This window comes from Seriola lalandi, unplaced genomic scaffold (genome assembly GCF_002814215.2).
Source record: "Seriola lalandi dorsalis isolate HSWRI2012SDOR001 ecotype SW California unplaced genomic scaffold, Sedor1 jcf7180002054334, whole genome shotgun sequence".
NCBI lineage: Eukaryota > Metazoa > Chordata > Actinopteri > Carangiformes > Carangidae > Seriola > Seriola lalandi.
This window is the reverse complement of record NW_019524887.1, coordinates 1,033,004-1,059,084: the sequence shown is the minus strand read 5'-3', so window position 1 is coordinate 1,059,084 and position 26,081 is coordinate 1,033,004. Positions and strand designations below refer to the sequence as shown.

Below are 26,081 nucleotides of genomic sequence, written 5' to 3'. Positions count from 1 at the left end.
ATTTTGAATCTCTTTGTGATCATTTTGTGTCCCGTTGTAGTCGGTTCACGTCTGTTTGTGATCGTATTCGGCCTCTTTGTAGTCGTGTAGAAGTCTCTGTGTGGTAGTTACGAATCTCTTTGGTTTTTTGAGTCCCTTTGTGGTTGTCTTGTGTCGCTTTGTGTTCTTTTTGCAGTTGTCTCCTTGTCTTGAGTCTCTTTCATTGTCTATCTCTTTCTGGTCATTCTGAGCTGCTTTGCATCTCTATGGTCTAATTTTGAGTCTGTTGTTTAGCGATTTGTGGTGCTTTTTGTTGTAAGTATGTTTGAGTCTTTTTGACATTATGAGTCTCTTTGTGGTTGTTTCGCTGACACTCCTCTGCACAGACATTATACTAAATACTACAGCACACTACAACAAATATGGATGGTAGACCTGTTCAATATTCAACCCATGCATGCAGCACATTGTTTATCTGATCAGTGAAAATGTCATTCAGAAAATACATTTGATTTATGTTTTTTGTGTTTATGCTTTAAGCCCAGATAAATGACAGTTAGACTCTGAGGCCAGTCACCTAATGATCTTTGTCATTTCCTTGGCTTGACTCATTTACTCAAACTGGCCTTGTATGGTCTGGTGTTTATAATCTTGTGTCTTTTAATGTCTTTGTTACTTATATTTTATTGTTTGTTTTCTTTCTTTCCTCCTTATATGGTGCCATCGTTCACAAGTGTTACTTTTGTAAAGCACTTTCTTTCTGTGAAAGGAGCTAGACTTTATAAACTTTACTTATTTTACTTACTTTCTTTTCATTTTTAGACTGTGAGTGGTACAAATCTCTGTTGCATTGGACATAAATTAGTCTACAGCTCTGTGCATATGTTTATGTGTCCATATGTTGTCCCTGTGCTTCTGGACTTTAACTCAGGGAACATCTGGTGTGAACTCTCCCTGTAGCTCAACTCACATCAAGCATAAGTGGCAGGAGCTGCTCCCTGCCTCCTCCATATCTCCCTTCCCTTCACTCTGACTCATCAGCTCCCCTGGCCCCCATGTGTGAACAGAGGAATAATTCACTTGCAGTATTGCATTGAAATATGAAACCATCCCCGGTGCCGCAGCGCCTGTAGCTCTGACCAGATGGAACAGTCGGGGAAAGGGAAAAGATGAGACCTCCAGCTTCCATGAAGCTGTGCCAGAGATTCCTTCCTCCTGTCCTACAGTCTTCAAGGCACCGCTACAGCCAGCAGAGACACAAGTGGATTAAGAGCCAATAAAAGTAAAACATCATATGTTTTAGGAATGGGGATGCTGTTAACTGTTTCTCTTTTTGAATCCACAGTATGTAATGCAGCGAAAACATGGAAATTGTGTACATAGTGAGTCACTAATTAGCTGTTGAAGTCCATGCCCGTATTTCTGGGCCTAATAACAGGAGAACTGCCAAGAGAGGCATAGTGTTTGCATAATATTTGCTCAATTATAAACAACTTTATTTCACAAGGGCAGAGTCAAAAGAGTAGCATATCACCAAACTGAAAACGATCATTTACTGACCTCTTGTGGTTGAAAACTGTTGCAGCATGTGGTCCAAAGTTTCCCCTGGCTGTAACCCTCCTGACACTGACCTGAACTCCCACATGACTGCAGGTAGAAAAAAAAACCAAAACTCTTCAGCCAGCAAAAAGATTTCCTAATGTGTTTCCATCTCTTTGTTTGCACAGTTTTCATCTAACCACTAACAAAGCCCCGCAGTGCTGTGCTGATTCATCACAATTACAACTGTCAGTTGTTCATCAAATCATTTTAGGTAAAATATATTCTCAATCCTAATACAGTTAAATATTTTTTTAAAAGCAATCTAAAGCTTATGTGCAGTGTGTGACAGGAGGTTTGTTGGTGTGACTCTTTGGAGTGAAGCTGTAAAGTATCTGGTGAATTATCCAAAATATCGGCGATCCTCTGCTCTCAACTGATGCTGATGTGCCCTTGAGCGACGCTTATCCACAGCTCCTGGAAAAACATCTGTTCTTGTGTGAGCTCCCAGATGTGAATGTGCACAGCAGAGAGAACAAGCACTATTCAATTGGTGCTGGTGTTTCATTACAAACTAACCGTGCCAGTGCAATACATGCACTATCAGGATTGATCCATGTGGTCAAGTGCATGTCTTCCACTGATGTGACCTTCACTAAGACACGCTGCAACCCCAAAACTCTTTAAGTGGCAACTCACTGGCCAGGCGATCAGACTGGGGTTAAAATTACCGTGCAGCAGAGTGAGAAGGAGCGTGTCGCTGAAAAGATTACAGATTATCAGCAAACCTAACCTGGCTAGTTAATAATGTTTTTCCTGATTTGAAAATGTCAGACAAGAGAAAACTTCAGTCAAATCCAAAAAATAGTTACTGAGATACTTACCAGCATGAGAAGTCACAGTCAGGAAACAGTCATGTCAAGCTTGTGCCTTAGATGTTTATAGTGTTACATGGACTGTCGAAGACTGACTGAGATACTTTAATGCTGATATTTTGCTCTCAGTGACAATTCCCTGCTGCCACCACAAGCGGGTGGTAAATTACATGGTGGATGCAAATAATCATCAGATCCTTATTGGACAGAGAACTCTGTTCTGAGATCAGATGTGAGAGAGATATCGCTTCCACTTCAGTACCGTTCAAATTGATGTCTATTTTTAGCTGTAATTGGTCAAGCAGTGCTTGCTTTGCTTGCCCTGATGGCACACCGCTGATGTGTGGTCCACAATAATATTTTCCCATTTCATTACTGAGTCTTCCTGCCCATAATGAGGTTACTACAAGAGCAATGAAATGAACAGATACACAATGTGACACAGCTTCAAATTACTAGATTAACATTTTTAGAGCAGCGCCTTCTACACATGTATGAGGAGTGACTTGGGCTGACTGTTGAAGTTAAAGCAAAATGGGCTGATTTGCTCACTCTTTGCAGTATGAAGACATTATCAGAGATGTTTCCCCTTTTTCATCAGTGTGTGGCTGAAAATATTGCTTTTTTTTACGCTGACCTGATTATATCCGCTAGCAAGCAGTTGATAGTTGTAGCTTATCTCTGTCCTTGGTTGGAAAAATTGATCTTTATTTAGACTTTCCAAACTTTTCAACTGTGCAGGGAAGGACATATGCTATTAACATATTTGGATTTAATATTAAAAGCACTAATTACTACTCAGTTGTAAAACCTATTGATAATTCTGGCCACAGCACAATATAAAATGGCTTGAACACAATCACATGCATCAGTCAAACTGACCTGAATAATTTAATGTTTTGTCGCAATGAATCACGTCCTTTCACTTCTAGCAGTGCATAGGTTATTCTAGGTGGAAGGCTCATGAAAGGGACTCAGGGACACCACCAGGGGGAGAAAAACCCAGATGGATCAGAGGACTCAGATCTGCACAGGGGTTCTACAAACGTCAGGATTTACTGATATTAGCTTTGTCGCAATTGCATTTGATTATAATAAGAATATATGAGTTTTCACAACATATTTGCAGTTTGTATATAAGAGGTGTATGCAATTCAACATCTTTTACAGGCAATGAATCAAAACTCGTGACAATGGACAACCATCAAATTAGCCCCCAACTCCCTTAATGTGTGTCCACACAAAGTACCTAATACTAGTTTTGTTCTGTTCTCTGAGGTGTCCTTTATGCAATGCATCGTAGGAGAATAGTGTCAGCAACACATTCAAAAGTGTATTTAGCTAGAAAGTGACATCTTTATACTTATTTTTGTTACTTTTCCCAATGTGAGCACACTGCACTCTCAATCCTGCTTAGAACAGCTATGAGGTACCAACTACATATATCGTGTCTGAGATGTAGTTCAGCTGTTTTCAGGGGCCCGAAAGGTACCATGTATCCCTGACATACAAATCCTCCTGAAATCACAGCATGAAATATGAATCCACCTCAGAACAGATATTCCACCTTCCTCTACATTCAGTTTGCCAAGTGTTTGTTACTGTGCTGCCAGTGCTTGACAGGCGATTTAGAAGTGAACCTCTGAAAAGAAGTTAAGGTTTTCTCCGTCTTATCAGTCAAAGGAACTGCACACTTACCATGTAAGACTTGGATTTGTAAATAACTTTTTGAAAGGGAGTGTACAGATGGGCCAAATGAAAAGAATGAAATATATGTTCAAGGTTATCATGCTATGAATTTTTTTCTAATAAAGGGAAAAACTTTATAATGATAAAGCATCTAAAACACCAAAACTTACTACAGTCTCAAACAAACCTTAGAGTCAAATCAAAGTCTCTCTAACATTAAAAATCCAATTACAATAACCCTCATAGAGAACGTATTTATTGCTCGGCTGCTTTACTGGATTGCTTTATATTATTGCAGGTGTTCATATTATCGAGTACACCTTATAATATTTTATCACAGTAATTTAATATTCATTTCAATCATTTATTTAAAAAATAGTTAAATAGGGTTCGATGCAACAGTCAGCTGCAACCCTGCATTTTGAATATTCCATACAGAATGTGATCTAAGATGTTAACTCAACGCAAGTCCCTAGACAGACAGTTTACCTTTTTGAATTGGTGTTATTGTCCTATTGTGGTCCAGCATCATGACTTCTCTGCCTGTAAGGACTGAGCGATTTCAAATTTATTCAACAAATACGCTTCAAATAAAATAAATCAATATAATAAATTTGTATAACTGCAAAAAAGGCGTCATTGTCATCTTAAGACAGTGTTATTGAGGACAAATTCATTAAAAGTGATAAAACTGCGGCACTTTTAAAAGCTTTAAACATGGAGGTGATTGCGCTTTTCCTGATGTAGCCAGAAGATGTCGCCCTAACGTCATCTTTTCTAGCTCCACTCACAAAAGAGGCAGAAATACATAATCCAATGTTTATATTGTAGATACATTTATATAATATCTTTTTTTTTACAATGAAATTGATCTGTCATACAAGATGACCAAAAAAAGCACACAATACAGTCAATAAACCAAACCTATAGAACATATGATTGTCACTTACCGAGAGTCACAAAAAAAGTACATACCGTGAATAAATAATCTACAGAAATATGTACAATATGCACAACAAGAATTCAATGGAAGTGCAAATAAAGCTTTGGATCCCTGTACAGGAAATAAGGTAAGCAGATGTAGACTGAGCCAGCTGTCCCCAACATACAGTATGAAGCAATAATCATCTAGATGTCATAAATTTACAGGACATTTAGTAACATTTAGGCTTTGAGCTCCTGCATTTAATGATTATTAATAATAAAAATAAAATAATAAAAAAAAAAAAAAAAAAACAGAAATCAGAGAGAATCAAATGAACACATTACATTATGTACAGTGTATCGCATTCCACAGAAAACTGGAGAGTATTTAATGCTCGTCGTCCAATGAGGATCAAGGCAACAACCACGGGACTACAGGCGGCTGAGAGCGACAGAGACAGAGAGAAAGAGGGATCCAGAGAGGAGGCGACTCACTGCAGAGGAACATAAAAAAAAAGAAAAAAAGAAAAAAAGAAAAAACTGACTGTGCTCCTGCTGGCTTCCTTAGCCGGTACTGACAGAAACAGGCTGCGATATTTAACACTGTACAACTCTGCTACCTTTCCCATCTACACCAACCGAAGACCAGAAGAAGAAAAGAGCTGGTCAAAGGCGGAGCTGCATGTATGGTTGTGTGTGTGCCTCGTTCCTGTCGGGTTGATAACACACACACGCACGCACACACACACACTTAGCACAATGCACACATGTGAGCTGCAGTAATCTGTAATGTCCCAAACTTTAAGTCTCTGGTGGTGCTGAGTATCTCTGAGTTACCCCGAGTTCAAGTACTCCAGAGCCACTTCATAGCAAAACTTGTACTGGTCCTAGAAGACAAGATGAAACAGAAGAGAATTATTAGAGAAAATGAAAAGAGCAGAGGCCCCACTATTAACCCCCTCCGTCTATGCTAGAACACCATCTGACCCCCGAGGTTCGCTGCGTGGTAATTTGATAAAACACATATTATTTTAGGAATATCAATCATGCAAACAAAATATGAACTGAAATAATGGTCTTAAATCTACATTTTGACAGAAGACTACTCTTCAACACATACCACGTCAGCTGATATTGGTGCTTTAGTAGCGCACATTTCCATATTACCACAGTTACACATAATCAAATTACCGCGAAACATTTGCATGACAGTGAAGCTGGGGCTTGTGGTGCCCCGGGCTAGGCGTCCGCTTTTCCCTAATCAAAGCGTAATAAAAACAATTTGGAAGCAAATTACGAAAACTTGCAGATAACTGTTTAAAAATCATCTTTTTGTTTTGTTATGCTTTTATTGGACAGAGTATGGAAGAAAGCTGACAGAAAATTAAGGGAAAATGCAGTGCAACCAAAGACTAATGTCCACCAGAACACCCTGCAGATAGCTTTTAACTATATTTTCAGTGTAACTACTACAAAGAAGTACAACAGTTCTTATTTCATTATAGAATACCACTTTCATAAATTGGTGGAGCAGCTCTTACTCTCAAACCATCGGTGCTCAGTGGAAGTTAAAACACACTAACAATATTTTATAAAGAGTAAATTTCCAGACAAGTCTCATAAAAGCTGAAAGGGCTCCTCACCAGCAGGTCCACCATGTTAGGTTTATTGTTCCTCAGTGTTTTGACAGCGTGGAAAACGTCCACAGAGCGCTGGTGCTGAAGCATCTCGCACACGATGCTGATGGCACAAAACGTTCCACTGCGGCCGCCTCCATTCCTACGGTCGTAACAGAAGAGTCGAGCATTAGAAAACTGAATACAGTTGAATAAAATAAATTTTTGTGTGATATAGAAGGTTTTGGTGTGATAGTGTAGGCCATGGCAGACGGAGGAGTTCCACAGTTCTGCTTTTTATGTTGCTGCAGTAAAGCTCTTCAGTCAGTAGGTGGAGATGTTTCATTTTTAATGCCAGCATTGACTGAACTTCCTCCTGCACTGGGTGCTGGGGGAAACTTACAGACAGTGGACCACAGTGCGTCCCTCGCCCCCGTCGTACTCCTCCTGCCACTTGTCCACCTGTCGAATCAGCTTGAGGAAGGAGCGTTTGGACATGGGCGTGTCTCTGTACATGGGCCAGCCCAGGAACTGGAATTGCTGCACCATCCGGTAGCCGTCCTGAGGCTGGAGGGGAAGGACACACCGGTCATCCCAGGTTAACACACATAGACAAGGTGGTGGGGGGTGGGGGTGGTGGCGGTGTTGGTTAATCGCTGTTGTGCAAAGATGCAATCGGACTGTAAAGATGCAGGGCTAAGCTAAGCCTCGATGGCGACAAGCAGGACAAGAGATGGATAAGGGCACGAAGAGTCACTGAACAGATGAACGAGGCAGATAGACGGGTTGATAGATGAACACTGTTACTGCTGGAGACAGATAGATAAGCAATCTGAGATACACACTCTCTAAATCACACTCAGACATATTGATCAATAACACTTGTCGGTGATCATGTGTGATTAGACTGTGTCGCACTTAACATGCCGGTGGTGCCTCTGCCGGCCAGAGGATGCAACATGTAAATGTGACGAGTGATTATTGACAACCCTGGGCAGACTGTTGAGGTAAGGAGCTTACGCAGGTGAGTGCAGGTTATGCCGGCATGGGTCAGGATCCTGTCTGTGCTGTGATGTCTAGTAGCTCAAAATTAAAGGGTCAGTTTACCCAAATCACAAAAATCACCTGTAGTGATGCAGTGTCTACGTGGCAGATAGTTTTGATTTTATTTGCCCAAGCTGTGAGACGCCCATCTCCGGGATGTGTTCCTCCACTCCAACAAGAGGCAAGTGCACTGAATTTGTGGTGCTCCCAGCACTGAAATATGAAACTTGTTGAACAACTTGTTCAGTATCAGTTACTTAGTTTGTCTGAATCATCCACACGACATGCTGTCAACAGCTTTCATCGGGACTGATTCTTCATTAAGTAGTTCCAGTACCTATCTGGAGCAGTGGTTCCCAACCAGGAGGTCAGGACTCCCCATGGGGTCCCACGATAAATCTGAGGCGTCACAGGATGATTAAAGGGATAAGAACACAAACATGTATCTCTCTTTGTGTTTGCCTAACGTTCCTCTAATAATTGTTATTTGCTTGTGAAATACTGGATACTCACATCTCTTTGAGGCTCCTAAACGTAATTCAAATCAAAAGATCTGAGAAGGAAAATTAGGTTAAACTGCTCACTAATCATGCACACTAACACCACTAAAAGCCTGTGATCAGGGGTTACAAGTAGACATCACTTCATTTCAGGCGGTCAAAAACCAAAACAGGTGGACCCCTGAAAGAGTAAAACTATCAATGATTTAACAAAAAGAAAATGTAATATTACAGAAAAGTTCTTCTATCCCATTAATCACCTCGTTACCCTTCAACACTGATCTAGGTTCATGGGGAATTTCTTTTCAAGTTGTTTATCGTGTATGTAAAACCAAAATGATTGGTTGGTGTTGGAAAGTGTTGATTGCTGGGAAACTTTCTACCTTTTTAACTACATGTGAAAAGTTCAAAAGCTGCCGAAAAGACATGTGACTTGTGGCAATCGCACGTTGGTCCAATCACTGGTGCTGAGGCATAGTTAAAGAACATAATGACCCCGCCACTGCACAGCTTGAATGGACGCGCCAGCATATGAGTGGGATGTGTGAGATGTGCAGTCACAGAATAAACTGGCTGTTGTGATCACCGCAGGGAAGACAAGCAAGTTACTGAAGATACAAAAGAATGGGCAGCAGAGCAGAAAAACCACATGTCAACCTACACACATAAATGCAGCGTAAATAAATGTTTTTCTGTTTGATGCATGACCCTACTGTGTCACCGTACCCGCGCCGCGTTGTAGATCCTAAATATTCTGCTGATGATGTCTTCCTCCAAGTCGGCTGAGACAAACTCCACTTGGATGGGTCCGTGGCGGTGGACTCCGTTTTCTGGCCAGTACTGTGGGCACAACTAAACAAAATAGGCAGGTACACACACACACACACGCACACACACACGCACACACATACACACATACACACACACACACACACACACACACAAGCACACACAAAAAAGAAAAACACACAAAAAAAACCAAAGAAAATAGAACATGATTCATTAGTTTTGAATCCAAACTATACTGAGTGAATCTGTGACATTCGTTTTAACTCGTTAAAGAGGTTTGTACAAAGTTCAAGGACACCAATAATGAGGTACAAGAGGTAGAAAGAAAGAAGCTGAATTATGTGTGAAAGTGAAGTGCTTTCTTTTTAAAGTATGATGAATTGCTTCTTCAGTGGGGAACATTCAAAGAACATCTGGAATTTCTGATCTGACCAAAAACTAAACACAGATGTGCTTGTAAGGACGAGAGCCTTCTACTAATCATCTGATGCTTTGTTCAACAAATCAAACAGAAATTCCTCAAAAACCATTGCTAATTGTTCGTACCTCTTGCTACCCTTTTTTTTTTTTAACTATATTTTTCACAGTGATAGAAAATCTGCAGACTGTCTCTATGAAGAAAAACTTCATAAAGATAAGTTGATAATAGGTTATTTAAGTTATTGTTCCCAAACCACAGTCAGGTGAACTGTAGCACTCATGTTCCACATGTGTTCATTTGAACCGGATGTCATTTAATACTACTACCAATATAAAAGTGGATATTGTTTGCATAGATTTTTATACAGTTAAACTCTCAATGTTTAAGTTGGTTTAGTCAAGTTTCCTTTCTTATTACTACCAGCCATTTACCCACTACCTTTAGCTATCCATTATTTCTAGCTACCAATATCGATTTCTTTAAGCTCATGTTTCAGCTGTTTTAACAGTAATGCTTTATCTGTTACTTTTATCCAACTATTTCAACTGTTTCTGACAAACGGTTGGGAAGCAGTGGAAACTTTGTCTGCTACTTTTAGCTAACTATTTCAACTATCCATTATTTTTAATTAAGCTATTCTCTATTTCAACCATTTAGCTAACCATTTCAACTGCTAATTCATTAGGTATCTATTGTAACCATTGAGCGATTTAACCGCAACATAATTGGCTGCTTTTCTTAGTTTTACATTATTGTAAATTCATTAATTATGACTGACTTTTGAAGTGCCGAATGGGCAAATCAAGTTATTTAAAATGCCCTCATTGGACTCTAGGTAATCTGAGTACTTCTTACTATTTTTTGTAAAATACAAATAAGTGAAAGTTGTATCCCCAATTAAAAGTATTAAGAAGCAGGTAGCCTATTGACAGACAGTGTTACCGACTGCTCTGGCAACAGTGATGAAAGGTACAGAGGGAGAAATAAACCTCTGGGACAGCTTCATAAGAACAGCAAAATCTCCCCTATTTCCGCTCCTCAGGAGAGAAAGCCCAGTTAAGAACATGCACCTGCCGAGTGCACTGCCAGCTCACAGCTCATAGCACTAAATCAGACTACTGGAAGTGTACACACACCAAATGAACAGATTCTGCACCTACACACACATGCCCACATGCAGAGAGACACAGTCATGAACAAAGACTGGGGAAAAAAAGAAAAAAGAAAAAGAGACCGAACCTGAAAAGAAGACAAATAACAGGCCTGGGTACATGCATACAGATGGACAAACAAATACACGCTCACTTTCTTTCTCTTACATGCATAAAAAGCAAAGACACATATACAGTGTGTGTGGCAGTTAAAGCGCCTCTATCTAGCTCTTTTGAGAGTGCGTCAAAACCTGACAAATTCAACAGATGCAGAAACAAAGGAGCTGATGGAGAAGATAGTACACCACCACCTCCCTCGCCTCCATCTCCGCCTTCCTCCCATTCCACCTGTGCTGTTTCCTCGGCTGGCTGACTGGCTGCCTACAGTGAGAATATTGAATGAAAGGCCTTTTCTATCCAGTCAGCCAGTCAGTCAGTCACCTAGGGAAAGGGGATTTGGAAGGGGAGAGCAGCCTGGCTTCAGGCTTTGATCCCCGGGTGTTATGACAGAGCCTCAGGCTGAGAAATCTGGAGAGTCTCTTCCACAGGCCTGTCTCTCCATCTACCCATGCTTTCATAGCAAGTCCTCTTCCACTCGGCAGCATCTACCTCATTTCAAACATATTCTGTGTACACATATATATGTGTTTGCCAGTGCAGATACATCCTTGGGTTCATACTTGGGGGAGAAAAAAAAAAAGAAAAAAAAAAAGAAAAAAAAGCAATCTTTCTCTGAATCCAGTTCCCAAGCTGTTTGTGTAACTTTATTAGATACAGACTTGTGATGAAAGGAACTGCTCCGTGTGTCATCTGTGAGCCTGCCTACCTCTGGCAATATCCCTGGAGGATTATTTTTCTATATGCTTTGTGTGTGAGTGTTTGTGCACATGTATCAGGTCGGGTTTACCTGGGCGGGGTCAACGTCGTTGAGCATTACTATGGAAGTGCAGTGGTAGTCCAGCACCAATCTCCAGAAGTCCTTTACTGTGTTTGGCAACGGGTGCTGTGTCACTATGAATGCAGAAGGCTGCTTGTAACTCTGGAGGAAAGGGAGGTAAATAGAGACAAAAGCCAAAGCATGAGTTAAAAACATATCACTGAGTACATCTCATGCATGTTATACAGTACGTAAGCTGATAACTTAAAATAAAACTATAACCACTTCTAAAATGACCTCCATCCTTTGACCTGCCTCTCGCTGAGTGTTGTTTTCTAATGGAGATTCCATGTCTAGGGAGATTATATTAGGATGCTGCACTTTTAATGTGGTTTCTGGCTCCCAGAGGTAGCCCATGTTAACGGAGAGGATCCTGTACCTAAAAGGTCACCCGCTCAATCCAGGCAAGAGCCAAAAAGTCCATCACTTGTCAAGGTGTTCTCTGTTAGGTCCACCCTGAATTAATTTATCACTCGAAAATTGCTATACATTGCATTTTCTGTTGTCTTGTGGTGCCTTTTAGTTATTGTGACATATAACTGCTCAACCAGGGACAATTTAACTTGACCGCAAGACAGAGGGGTTTTTAAGTATTTGGGGGGCAAGTCTGTCAGAGCAATTCAAGTCAAGTCTCAAGTACAGTAAGTCCTTGAGGGAAGTATTTCAGGGCTGAATGCGGACAATTGAAATGAAAAAAAAAAATGTTAATTTTAAAATCTACATCTCTCTCTCAAAGGAAAAGTCTACTGTATAAAAGGCTGAAATACCAGCTTTCCCACTCACAGTAGCCTCATTATACCGTGATGTTTTTCCATATATTCTCAGAGGGCAAAATACCTGCTTTGACACTACTGATAAGCGTTTGACAGTAAAAGCAACACATGGGAAAGTTTCCGTTCACACAGAGAGGAGACTTCCTGTCAATATAACACTTTAAATTACAGTGATGCAATTAGGAAGACTCCAAATCGAGCTCCTTTAAGTGACCCTACACAGGAATGCGAGAAAACAGGCTTAAAATCGGACATGTTCTTACATCCATGAGCGCAGCGTTGATGTAATTGGAGCTCTCCCCATCAATGGTGATGAGGAAGGGCAGGCAGCGGTCTGGAGGCAGGACGTCCATGCAGCGGTTCTTCTCGTGGTTCCTGGGCAACAGGGCGATGCTGCAGTCTTCCACCCGCAGCGTGGGAGTCACCATATTCAGAGTCTGTCGGGTTGAAGCAGAATTATCATACAGTGACATACCAACACTGGAAGGTACGCACTTGGGCGTCAAGTGTGCTAATTATCTCCCGATATGGTAATTAACAATGCAATTCTTTAATCAGTTACGTTAGCGATAGCTCGGACTCCCCTGATGCGCCTGTGATGAAACTTAGGGGGACGATGCATCTCATATCACACTGATTGGTCCAAGGAGGGGAGCTACTATTACCGATTAAAGCGATATATTTGCTCCTGATTGGCCCAGAGGGGGACTGTGCCATTCATCAAGAGACAACATGTTTACTGTTGTTGTGAACTTATCCTGCACTTGAGATAATGCTTCTTTAGGGATTCACATCCACTGTTCTTTTTAACGTCCTACTATATCAAAATGTCCTTACCCTGAACTCCTCCTTGATGGGGCTGGAGTTGGTCTGCGGGTCCAGGCGGTTCATGTCATAGTACACAGAGCGGAGTTGACCGGCAGGTATAGTGGTGTCGCCACAGAGACATGCCTCCAAAATGGCATCATGGATGAAGACATACTGCTCCTGCAAAAAACAGCATCCTCATTGCGGATCTATCAGGCTTCTTCAACTCATCACAATGGACAACATTTGCAGAATACACCAGTATGACATGTCTTTCTTTTTTGTTTTTTTTCGCAGAAATACATGGGCCAGTGTTCCTCTGCGTTTTGCCAGAAGAATTCAATGACCTTTCAACAACCTTAACATGATTATTCTTTAGTCCTAAGGCCGTTTCTATGACTAATATTTGTCATGGTCTATGTTCAAAGGTTACATTACATATTTTTGCATTTTTTGGTTCATAGCTGATTTAATTTTCTTATAGAACGTCATGAATAAAGCTGCCGGATTCCTATTGAGAGGCCAGAAGAAAAGGTATTTTCTTAAAGTCCTTGGCTTTTTCAGGTTTGTCATGACTCTATGAAACCCCGCTGACCCAAGCAATGTTGAGATTTCATCATCATTGTTGTCAGGATCAAGGCATGAACAAGGTTGACGTCTGAACAACAAAGACAACCCTTGCTGCTGAGTGGAAACAGGAAATCGCGACACATTTCCTCCTCCTCACATCAGTCAGTCAAGCAGTCGACATGGTGACACGGCTTGAGGCTTGATGTAAATCTTTTCTGAAGTGACATTTTCAGCTGACACCCCCCTGTCACTTCGGACCAAAATCTGCACACATTCACAGGGGTCACTGATTTGCAGATTTACAGAGAAACATGTGCTGCCATTTGTTAAGTCTAATGCCCGGTGCAAACTGTTGACCCAAAGAGTTTGACTAGCCCGGCCCGGGTCAGCAGGTCAGTGGCAAAAGGCGGTCAGACCAGAACCCACAGATTGACAGAATTTATCTGATCTTGTAAACTGTAAACAACAACAAGGCTTTTCATTTCTGCAGACAGATTAAACCACGGCGGAGAGTTAGTGTCTGGCCGCAGGCTGAGGAGCCGTGCCAACGAGCCTGAACACCTGCGAGGGAAAACACACACACATACACACACTTTGAAGGTCACTGAACTTGAGGAGAGTGACTCAGGGTGAACAACATTTGGTCTCCAGTTACTCGAATCCCAATTCGGACGTCAACAATGAAACATTTGCCCATTAAGTCCAATGACGCTTGTGATTTAAAGGGAATTACGGTGAAATGATGCATTCAACGAGACTATGGACACCTCCAGATGGCCGGTGTTCAGAAAAGCGCAAAGTCCTTCGGTAGTCCACACCGGCATAAAGCTGGAGGATGAGCCAGGGATGTTTTCAGCCATCAATATGAGCTAAATGCTGTCAGTTACAAGCCTCTAAACCCTTTTATTATCGCATGTATTGCCAAATATGTGTGCTTAGCATCCTGGGAAATAGTTAGGGTGTGGAACTCAATAAATGTCTTTTGTGACAAATGATCACTCGAAATGTAAAAGGTGTCCTGAATGACGACTACATCATCAAATCCATGCTGTAAATATAAACACTAGTCACCAGGCTAAAACAGAGCACTTGCTTTACAGTCATTAGACAGAGGTTTATTAATATTTTGATTCTTTTGTTACATAATGAAACATATTCCCACTGTTTGAAATATGCAAGACTTGAACTGGTACCTGCGAGTGACTGACAGCGAAAAAATAAAATTAATTATGCTGCATTTTAAAAGATAATGGGTATCATCACTCACTGGCACAATGATTAACAACCTTTACCTACTGGATCACCTAAGCTGCAGAATTAATGACTAATAAATGACAGGCAATGATTTATTTCTCAAAAATAATACATGCTTTTGGTAAAAGTGCTCCCTTCTTTGCTATTAATTCTGAGATTTGTTTTGGAGCACCAGAGAAGTGGGGCTTATGCTAAGAATTACTTGCAGACACTAGTTAATCCACCTTTGATGACAACAGCCCGTCAAGCTGCATCCCCCACTCTTCCACGTTTTACACAGGAGTCTCTGTGGAGAGATACCAGCTCTGCTGAGGCCACTGCGGGACCAGATTTGCCGTACCTCAGTCTGGACCATGTTGACCCTCCGTGAGCGCAGCTCCCTCACGCAGTTGTAAATGTCTACCACGCCCTCTCGCTCCGCCATGTCCAGCATGATGTCGATGACGATGAAGCAGCCCGTCCGGCCGGCCCCAGCGCTGGAGACAAGCAAACCAATTAGAAGCTTCAGGGCGAAACACCTAAAGTTATGACATTTTAAGTGTAGCATAATGAAAATAGGTTTTAGTAGTTGTCTTTCACAGGATTATCAGGATTATTGTGATGGGTAAAGGTCTTTTACGCTTTTCTGCCTTCGCAATTAACAGCCACATTTTAAAGGCTTGGTTCACAAAAAACATTTTCTAACTTGCCTCTAGTGATGTCTGACTGTGAAGTTTTGGTTTTGCTTTGCCTTGAATTTTAAGTAATACTATGTTACTTTTGAAAGTTGGAATATCATATTCTTCTCCCACAAATAAAAAGTTGCACTCATGAGTAATTCTCTACACTTACAGCTGCAGCCTGACTTGGTTTGGTATGGCCCCTGTTAAGAAAAGGTTGCATAGCCTCACTTGAAGGAATCTGCCTCTGAGATACACTAGAAGTGAATGGGATTTTGTTTGCCGTCGTAACAGCAATGACAAATTCCAACTAAAAAAATTCAACAGCATCATACTTTTCCAGGTTCTCAGGATAATCCACATATTTTGCAGTCAACACTTTTCTTTGGGAACATTTCTCTGCTAAAAAGTTCTGATGAAAAATAGTGTTAGCTAGTTGTTATGATAACTGTTATACACAAGTATACACTAACTGGTTAGACGGGTTGAAAACAGAGTGTTCAGTGCCAGCGCACACCAACCTGCAGTGAACCACCATGGGCCCAGCATTGGTCAGTGTCTTAGACTTGACTCTCCTAATAAATCCCAGCAGGCCTGTGGCGTGATAGGGCACGCCGTGGTCCGGCCAGCCCGTGAAGTGAAACTGTCGAATCTCCCGGATCTCATGAGCCCCCCTCTGAGGAACAGAGTCATCATGTTACACAGCAGAGAGACGGCGGGGATGTGGGGAGGAGACAGAGGGTGCAGTGTACAGACGATGTGAGAGGTCCTTCTAAAGCAAATACAGGGTTGGATTGAATACAAACACTCACTTCATGGACAAGGTCAAAGAGGGGGGGGGGTTGAGCAAAGTTTCTATTATCTTACAACAAACTGGATGTTCAAGGCTGCTGTGCCCTTATTTCTTTACCTACTGTGACACTTCTCAGTCTTGCCTGGTCCTTCCAGGGACACAGGATTATTACCAGCCACAACAGCGTGACTGGTATTGTTTTCACCTTGTGAGTCTGTGTGTGTGTGTGTGTGTGTGTGTGTGTGTGTGTGTGTGTGTGTGTGTGTGTGCGTGTGTGTGTGCATGTGTGTTTCTATGTCTGTCAACTGTGGACGATGCAGTCATGAAACTTTACAGGTGTGTAGCTGAGGTCAATATAAAAGGCAGAGTTTGAAGATGGGTGTGGTCTGACCCATGAGCACTGAGTGGATGGGTTATAATAGAATAACTTATGAGTACTCATGGGCCAGAACATCAACAAGTTGACGGTTGTCGCAGCTAGGGTGACGCCATCGCAAGATGGTCTCTAGTATGTGACACGTCTGATCTTTGCTTCAGTTTTACGAGGTTGGAATTTAAGTTTATTCTGTGGGTGGACCCATTACCTGTTGCTTTGGGAAATAACAAGTGGCAGCATGAGACTTAAAATGTCACTGTAACCTAAATCACTGTTTGTTTTTCATTGTTAATTAACCAACATTTAAAGTTAAACAGTGGGAACATAATGGCTAGAGAGGGTTCCGCTGGGAAAGCTTTCAGTAGATAAAGTGAACTTGTCCTTCCTTAGCAGCAGTGCTGGGGCTAATGTGCCATTGAGAAATGCATTAGATTATGAATGATTATATAAACTGCTATATTTTATATCCTCTCAGAATGACTTACTTTTCATATCATTATATTTCCTATTAGTCTGGGAGTTTTTGTTCAAATATCAATACTACAATAAACAGTGGCTTAAATGTAAATATGTGTAGAGAAATGTTGTCAAGGGCCATGCTAGTTGTTGATGCTTGAAAAAAGTGTGTGAATCATTTTAAAACAACTAACAGCAGTATAAGACATATTGTTTTAATATTGGTGAGTTGTTTTTAATAAAGTGTATATCTGTAAACATAAATAAGTCATTTTTAATCAAGTGACTTTTAAAGACGGCCCTCTTCCTGGACCACTTAGCAATTACTGTCAAGGTCCATAAGAGCCGAGCACATAACCCGTAACTCAGTTGAGCACCTCCGAGCTGTGTGAGAGCGCAGTAGGCTGACGCTGAAAAAGTATGCATGCTGTTCAACATATTCAAAGTTTAAAAAGTGTACCTTCTCTACGGCAAATGTCCTGATGACGTACTCTGACAGCAGCTCGGTCTCTATCAGCGTCACCTTGATGTCTCTGTAGATCTCAGTGTCATCAGGCCAGTACTTACAGCACTTCACCTGAGGAGTGACAAAAGCGAAGTGTTTACAACCACATGCATGCACGCACACACACACACACACACACACACACACACACACACACACACACACACACACACACATACACAGCAATACATTTACATTCAAAATGATTTTCCCTGCACTGCACACACCCATACAAGCCATTTGAATGTCTTGCTAGGCCATCACTTTTTTTCTCTCTTTTTTTTCCCCAATGAAGATAATTGTCACATCACGTTACCTCCCATTTGCCACCTGATATTTCAGGTTCTGAAGCGTTTCTTTCAAGTCAAAATGAGATTCGCTTCGTATTAGTTTCGGCCCGCGGTCAAGGATCTGCTGTAAATGGGAATCTTATGTATCGATGGAGAGCTCATTCTCACATTATTGCTTTTTCATTCTCACGTCGATAATGTGAAAATGAGTGTAAAGGTAGACCGTAAAGAAAGCTGGAACAACGCAGGGTAGGTGCAGAGGGGGTGTTCGATTTCTCCACCTTAAAATTTTGAGTACCGGTGCAGAGAAATGGGACAAAACATTAAAAAAATAGTGTACTACAATTGGACGAGGGACATATAATGACAATCCAATAATGATATGAAATAATAAACCCTCAGCTATTTAAAACAGATTTCCCAGCAGAAATCTAAAACACCCCACTGAAAATATTACTTGTATTAGGTATCATAAGAGTGCAAAATTACCCCTCTCCCCCTTACTCCCCCTTGTTCAATTAAACTGTTGATACTGAGGGAGTAAGGCTGGTAATAGGGACTGAGATCATGGAGGTATATCAGAGAATGATAATTTTTGATGAGGGATAAATGCAACATCAGCCACAACTTGATTCAATTTTCATTTCTGGAGTCTATGTGCTGATTAGGAATGAAATGAGATTTTGGTTTGTGGAGTGACACAGACAGAGGGGGACTTTCAGGTCCCTCTCTCTGACACCCCCGATGACTAATCCCCGATGACAATCACAAATCCACCGTCCGCTTCCAGCCAGATTGAATTAGGCAAAAGCCATTACCTTATTAGATCACTCTGAATCAGGCGCCTGGTTCGGGGGGGAATTGGCCTTTGGGCTAAATTATGCCAGCATATACACAGATGTTCTTTAGTGTGGGCACACACTTTGTATGTGACTGTGTGTGCACAGCTCTTGAACTCTTGCGCCTATGGATAAAGTGTATAGAGAAGATGCCCACGTAACATCACCTCATCACATACATCAGCAACGCTACCTTCCAAACCAAATCTCTCATACATCAAAGTGTGCTGAGCGCCGCCCCTGTGTGCGAAACCAGCAGGACAAAGTCTGTGTGTCTGTGTGTGCGCGCGCGCGTGTGTCTGTGAGTGTGTGCGTGCCAGGATTTCCCAGAGTTCATCAGCAACTGTGCCGAGCAGATGGCCCACTGTGATATGGCGGAGTGATTTTATGGGGCCCTCTGTGGAGCCACCACCACTGTGACCAACTGTGCCTACCGCCCGCCATTGGACAAGGATCATATAACAGACGGTTTGGGGGCCGGGGCCCGCCGAGGACGCCACCGCAGCTAAGCAGGTGTGGAGAAGGTGTGGGGCGGGGCGGGCAAGGCTCAGCTACTGTAGAGGAACGGCCTAATGAGGTACCTAGAGAGGGGCCCATGAATCATTATCAGCTCTGCTACATTTAAGCCCCACCAAAAATGCACATCAGCGAAATCAAGGTGTGCCTGTGTTTAAGGGGCTTTCAGTGTGAATGTGTTTAAAATTCTTAGAGAAAATCCCCTGGCAGTCAAAGCATTACACTGTATGTTAAGACCTTCATTTTCTCTTGATTATAACCTAACCAGGAGGAACTACAGTGTGAGTTAAGTGGAACAAATTAGGACTGAAGTAGGGCTGTGGGATTTTTTTTCTCCATGAGTTAGGCCACATGCTGTAGTGTGCAAAAAAAAAAAAAAAAGAGGCAAGGCTCTACCATTAGTTTGAACATTATGAACCGTCCACACCACTCAATAACAGTCCCCTTTTGTCCAATGAGGACAATATTAAGAGATGTTTCTGCTCATAGGAGCTTGGTAGGAGCTGGCGGCTACAGCACAGTATAATCTCCTGTTATAGAGCCACTCAGATGAAACAGTAGTCAGTTGCCTGGATGCCTCTCTGGTAATGAAGGCCATCAATCAGTTTCTTCTCACTTCTCGCTGATCAGATGATGGAAAAAGAGCTGGCGGCACGCGAGACCCACGCCTCACTAAGCCAGAAAACACACACACACACACACACGCACGCACACACACACATGCAAAAAACATCTGGGCACTGATGTTCAAGGACACACATACACAGACACACTAAAAAAAGATGACTCCGTTTGCCTAGAGATACAATCAGACTGTCAGTCGACTGGGGGCAAGGTAATCTTATTTGAGATCTGCGGTGATAGTCAACATGTATTTAATACCCACCCTGCCCACTTCCACCAGGTTGGTCACCATGACGATAGCTGCCGTGTTCTCCTGCCAGACCATCCTCCAGAAGTCAAAGACTGTCTCCTGCATGGGGCCTTTGAGAGACAGAGAGACAGAGAGAGTGAATTTTGCCCTTAGAGATTCAGAGAAGAGCACATTCAAACGTCTCCTGATGAAACTGTTCATCAGGCAGAACTGTCAGGAGAATATATAACTGCTTGTCATAAAGCCAGACATGATTTCCCTTTCCATTTAGCACCTACCCCGCTCTTGAGGGTGGTCCACATACATTTAAATTAATAGGCCTTTTTTTTGTCATTAGACTCTTATAATAAATGTGGACCTGAAGTTTTCAGGATTCATTACATTCATGGACCGCCAGACAACTCTGAAGTCAGGGACACAACATATATTGTTAGACTCCATTGTGCTTTGCACAGTATCTGGGTTATATTTTTTAACAGGAATTTATCTTTGAATAGGAAAACTCCAATGAATAAAAAGAGAAGAGTCTATTATATTAATACCATCAATCAATAAATATCAAACTCACTGTTTTTAACTTTTTTAAATGTATATTTTGTCTGAAAACTAAGACGTTAGTTTTCATAAAATCTATTTAAAGTCACATTTCATGGATGAAAAGTGTTACATAAACAACATTTATTACTGTGAATAATACATAAACAGTATGGTGGACACCCAAACATTACTCCTATATGTGATTGGTGAACATCTCATTCCAAACTCAGAGGCATTTTTTAATATAATATATATATATATATATATAATATAACAGCCTCCACTTCTCTGGAAGACTTTCGTTGACGAGGTTTTGGAAGCTGGCTGCAGAGATTTGCTCCCACTGAGCCCAAAGACCATCATCAGTGATAGTTTGATGTCAGGCAAGCTCAAAGGCGCCATTCCAGTTCATCAGAAGGGTGTTTGGTGGCGTTGCAGGCAGGGCTCTGTGCAGCCCAGTTAACACTGAACTGAGAAAACCATTTTGTTTATGGACCTGGCCTTGTGCACAAATGTTAAAACACAAGTTGGAAAATATGCTACTGTCTGCAATATCACTGATTTCACCTTCATTGGAACTAAGGCACCTAGACCAAATCACAAAAACCAGCTCTAGAAAAACAAAAAAGATACTTTTATCTCCTTTTCATTGTGTGTAGTGCACGTCAGGGTATATTACATGTAAGTCTTCATGTTACTAACAGTTCGCGCAAAGATCTGCATAACATGGACAGAGGATGGTAAAAGGTTTATTCTAAATACTATAATACACAATAACAATTTCCATCAGTCTTTTTCTCATTCTGTGTATCTCTCACTATATTTACTTATGATTTATATAAGTAACTATATCTGTTTAATTCAGTCTGATATTCATCACCGCATTCTTCTTAATCTACTTTACTCTGTCCATGTACGCGCCATGGCAACATGCTTTTTCATCATCACATCATGCCAATAAAGCTTCTGTCTGTGTTTTCAGAGGCAGACTGACTGTCAACTCACACACAATATAAACACAGGGGATTTGGAGGTATTACAGTCCTACATCGACAATGCAGTTTATAGAGTATTTTCCCCTCCATTTTCACTCCTCGGTTCGAGCACTGAAAAAATTATTTATAGAACTTTCTACAACAGATTCATCGCAAAGTGCTTACTCTACAGCAGAAAGCTTAAATACAGATGAAAACAAGAGAGTACAAATTAATCACAAATTTCAAGATGAGGCTAAAGCCCACGCCTTTATGTGGGAGTGTGTGTGTGTGTGTGTGTGTGTGTGTGTGTGTGTGTGTGTGTGTGTGTGTGTGTGTGTGTGTGTGTGGCAAAGCTCAAAGTAATTACCACTACACCTCATCTGTTCAACACCAACCTTTCCACCGAACCGGACCCAAACGTGCCTGGTGAACATCGAAATAAATGAGCAAAGAGCCGTTCAATGCCTCTAATATTTAAAACTTCACTGAGCAATAATTGCGGATTGATGGGAATTTAATTATTATTCTGGTTAATTAAAATTATTAATATTAGTTTTAATCAAGCACCAAGCCGAAAAAAAAAAAAAAAGAATTGCTTCTGACAAATTAATTAGTAAATGCAAATCTCGGCAGTTGTGCATTCTCCTGCGTTGGCCCGAACTACCTGGAGACATGACAATTTATGCAGACCCACACAGAGACACAGGCTAGAGACACAACATGGCACAGACACAAACTAATAGTGTTTTTCTGCCTTGTCATTTATTAAGTAAATTAAAAAACCTTTAGGCCGCCCAGACCTATTAAAAAAAAAGGCCATGTCAAAACAGTCACAGTGCTTGCCAACAACTGATCTTTACATTTGGTCAGCTTCTTAGTTTTCATGCCCCATTCACTGACATCTATCATCTTATAAATTTCCAGTAGATTTTTCTTTTTGAGCATTTTTGGGGGGCCTTTCTGTTTCTATGTGATAGTGGACATCTAACAGGTGGCGGAAACAAAGGGAGAGAGAGAGAGCAACAAACTTCCTCAGTGGAAATCCAACTGCGACACAACAGTATTTGTTATGCACCATTACCACGAAGCTGCGATTGTAAATAGCTTTTATTGTGGAAAATGCGTATATATATCCTCACTACCTGAGCAGGGCAGAGTGCTTCACAACGCCTTCGCTCAGTCAAACACAGACTATGGCAGCTGCCTTACAAGGCAGTGGCTTGGCCATCAGGGACAATACAGGGTTCATTGTCATGCTCAAGGAATGGGATTATTTGCCTTGAAAGATTTGTCTAAAAAAAGAATACCATTATAAAAGATATCGAATTTAAAAGAGACATATTTTGAGAGCTACTATGTCCAGGCTCAGGCATGTTCATTCTGTATTAACACTTAGTTGACTGTAGTTGAGTTAAATCTAAACTAAATCAATCTAAATCAAAACTCCAATCACTGCTTATATTGCCTTGAGGAATGAAACACTGAGGTTGGTCTGTTCGATATGCATGGCTGGTAATATCCATCCAGGGTCCTGCATGTGTCCATTATAACCTGACACTGTAACTGTACACTGCACAGTACTGTTTGCTGCTGCATCTCCCTCTGCCACATCAACCTTTTCCTTTTTACTTTACCTTCGTATTGTTGGTCTATGCACGTTCATTAAGGGGGGATTAGTTCTGCAGCAGAATGAGGTTGCTGCTCAGATTCTTTGAGAGCTCCCTCAAAACCTTTTCTGCCAAAACTAATTCTATAACCATTTTCTATAAATCATCAATTTCTTGTTGTTCTTTCTGACATCGCAGCGCTGCTCGCTTTGCAGAGAGAACACATTTCCTCTTGAAATAAAGGTTTTATGTGTGTGATCGGTAGCCAAGTGGTTAAGATGCATACTATAACCACAACATCATCGGTTGGGGACCTTTGTTGCTTGTCCGCCTCCTCCTCTTCCTCTTCCTCCTCCTCTATCTCTCTCCACCTTCATTTTCTGTCTGTTTCTCTACTCTCACTGTTAAAAGAATGGAGGGTTTTTATTGCATATAAAATGAATGTAACAGAATCTAGTAGACACCAGTTGCAGTAACCACTGCATCCTTTTCTGTTATTGTACTATTTGTGCTCCTCATTGGCTTATGTCTTCTGCAACAACCTAATTTCCCTCAGGGCATCAGGGAAGTGTCATCAACATTTTACTCATTTGATTGATCAAGCCATGTTTGATCTGCATTCTATGATGCGTAAACAGCTCTTGCCTGTCTAGCCTCTAATTGTACTCAAATACAGCCTCGTGTGACATAGTTTAAAATCACTTCTATTTGTCACAAACTCCACAATGAAATTTACAAGACTTTTTGGCTGAAAAAAAAAAAAGATTCAAAATGAACCATCATTTCTACAATCATGTTTCTGCTGCCAGCCTGCTCGTGCTCGTCTCTCCTCGGAAAACAAGAACATTTTGCAGGGTATAATAGTTGGGTTTTTTGGTTTTTTTTTTTTTTAAATTGAAGAATGAACTTCTGCTGACTTCCCAATTGGATATCTAGAAATTTGGAACAAAACTCCTCTATATCTTCCATTTGTATTCCCTCACTTCCTCTGCTATGCATGTGGTGGTTTGTCTTGATTTTAACTATAGGACCTCAATCTCCAATTCCAGTCACTTCTATTCTCTCCAATAACTACCCAACCTGATTGAGCCGCCCACTCTGCTGCCTCCTACACTTGTCCCCGAGGGAGGATACACACTGCTGAGAAGTTTGAGAGAGGGAGACTGAGAAGCAGGACAGCTGGTGTGTAGGACTTCAGTAACACAATAACACTTGGCATTATATGGTAAATCATCCAATGGGAGACGCTTGCCAAGCTTCAGCCAGCCAATTTATGTTTCCATATGCATGTGGCGATGGAGAATAGGTGAGGAGGAGGTGCTGGGCAGAACTGAACTTGATGACACTCGAAAGGAAGTGAGCATGGCTTGTGATGAATAGGTGGCTAAGAACAAATGGATCTCAAACACAAACAGTAGCTTCCAAAACAGAAGGACACTTCAAGTCTCACTGTTTTGGTTTTTACTGGGGAAAAAAAGCTCAATTTGAGATGGGTTTGGAACAGACTTTTACACAGATTTGGATCCAAAAGTTGACATGTCCCCATCTTGACATCAGTGGACACTCATCACTGCAGCTAATGACTAGGAAATAAAGTTCTTTTGCGATCATCAAATCTCTGAAAATTCCTCTAGTAATAGAAAGTTGAGAGAAAATTGTGAGAAAGCATGAAGCCTGCTAGAAAACAGTGACATTAGTTGATTTGTGAAACTCTTGAAACGACCTGCATTTTACATCCTGACCTCGCGTGATTACGTCACTAATGACTTTCTATCAGGAGGTAGTACGACGTTGTAATAACAACACAAAACCTCTTATTGTGGACCTAAAGGTAGATGGTTGGTGAACAAAGAAACTGTGACTTTGAGACTGATTCACACTGAACATTAATTTCTTTAAACTGTGATCTCATACAACTTTTTTTTCGTTTTGTTAGCTTGTTACCTTGCAACTGACAATGGGCTGAAGCAGTGTTAGCGGTTGTGCTAAGGCAAACTATCGTTCTCTGTACGGACAAGGTTTCAGGTTTCTTTTGTCTCCTCCTGTCCCCATGGAGATTGGTTCCATAGGTTTATGATTTATGAAATCCAAGCTGTCTGAATCCATTTTTTGAGACTGTCTATGGCACTGTCAAATTCCAAGGTGGAAATACTCAGCTGCAGTGTTGACTGCTTATTTCACTCATGATATTACAATGATATGAACTTGTATAATATAAAAACACCATGTCAACAAGGTTAAAAACTTGACTTTCATTGGTGGGGGTCTTTAAAACACAAATCAACACATGTATAGATTCATAGCAATGTCATTGTCTTTATAAAAGGCCCTTGCTGAGTGTCTGCGTACAGTGTCAAAGACCTAAGCCACAGGTTATTGGAGAGAGCTACAAGAAGAGAGCAGTGTTTCTAGTGCGGTGTGCATGGAGCTGAGTTGGAGAAGTTTGGAGGAGTCACTTCACAGAGGAAGAACACCAGTAGGAGCTTCACTTCCAGCTGTCAGAGAGCTAATGCTGCTGCAGCCGGCTCTGTGTTTTGGGACCAGGCCCGTTCCTCCTTTAAGCAGCAAGGAGTGTGACAGCTGTACAAATCCCCCAGCCAGGTACGCCACAACACTCCTGATGAACATACGTGCATACACACTCACTGGCAAACACGGGCTATGTTCCCCTCTTGCCCATTAATATTACATGCGGCAGACTTTGGCATAATGTACACTCACTTATCATTGATTTGCTCTCTCTCTCTTTCTATCTGCCACACCACCACCACCCCCACCCCCCAC

General features: G+C 41.4%; 1 protein-coding gene across 1 annotated transcript in view; it reads right to left on the bottom strand.

Moving 5' to 3' along the window:
* Positions 1-4,901: 4,901 nt before the first annotated feature.
* Positions 4,902-26,081, bottom strand: part of LOC111655882 (protein tyrosine phosphatase receptor type M) — a 149,163-nt gene continuing 127,983 nt past the window's right edge. The window contains exons 24-34 of the mRNA XM_087174279.1: positions 20,189-20,286; positions 17,613-17,729; positions 16,049-16,203; positions 15,209-15,344; positions 13,075-13,224; positions 12,501-12,674; positions 11,435-11,566; positions 8,893-9,018; positions 7,026-7,189; positions 6,650-6,785; positions 4,902-5,893 (exon numbers count right to left, since the gene is read on the bottom strand). Of these exons, the coding sequence (XP_087030405.1) occupies positions 5,840-5,893; positions 6,650-6,785; positions 7,026-7,189; positions 8,893-9,018; positions 11,435-11,566; positions 12,501-12,674; positions 13,075-13,224; positions 15,209-15,344; positions 16,049-16,203; positions 17,613-17,729; positions 20,189-20,286 (1,442 nt within the window). The 3' untranslated portion in view covers positions 4,902-5,839. The remainder of the gene's footprint in view (positions 5,894-6,649; positions 6,786-7,025; positions 7,190-8,892; positions 9,019-11,434; positions 11,567-12,500; positions 12,675-13,074; positions 13,225-15,208; positions 15,345-16,048; positions 16,204-17,612; positions 17,730-20,188; positions 20,287-26,081) is intronic.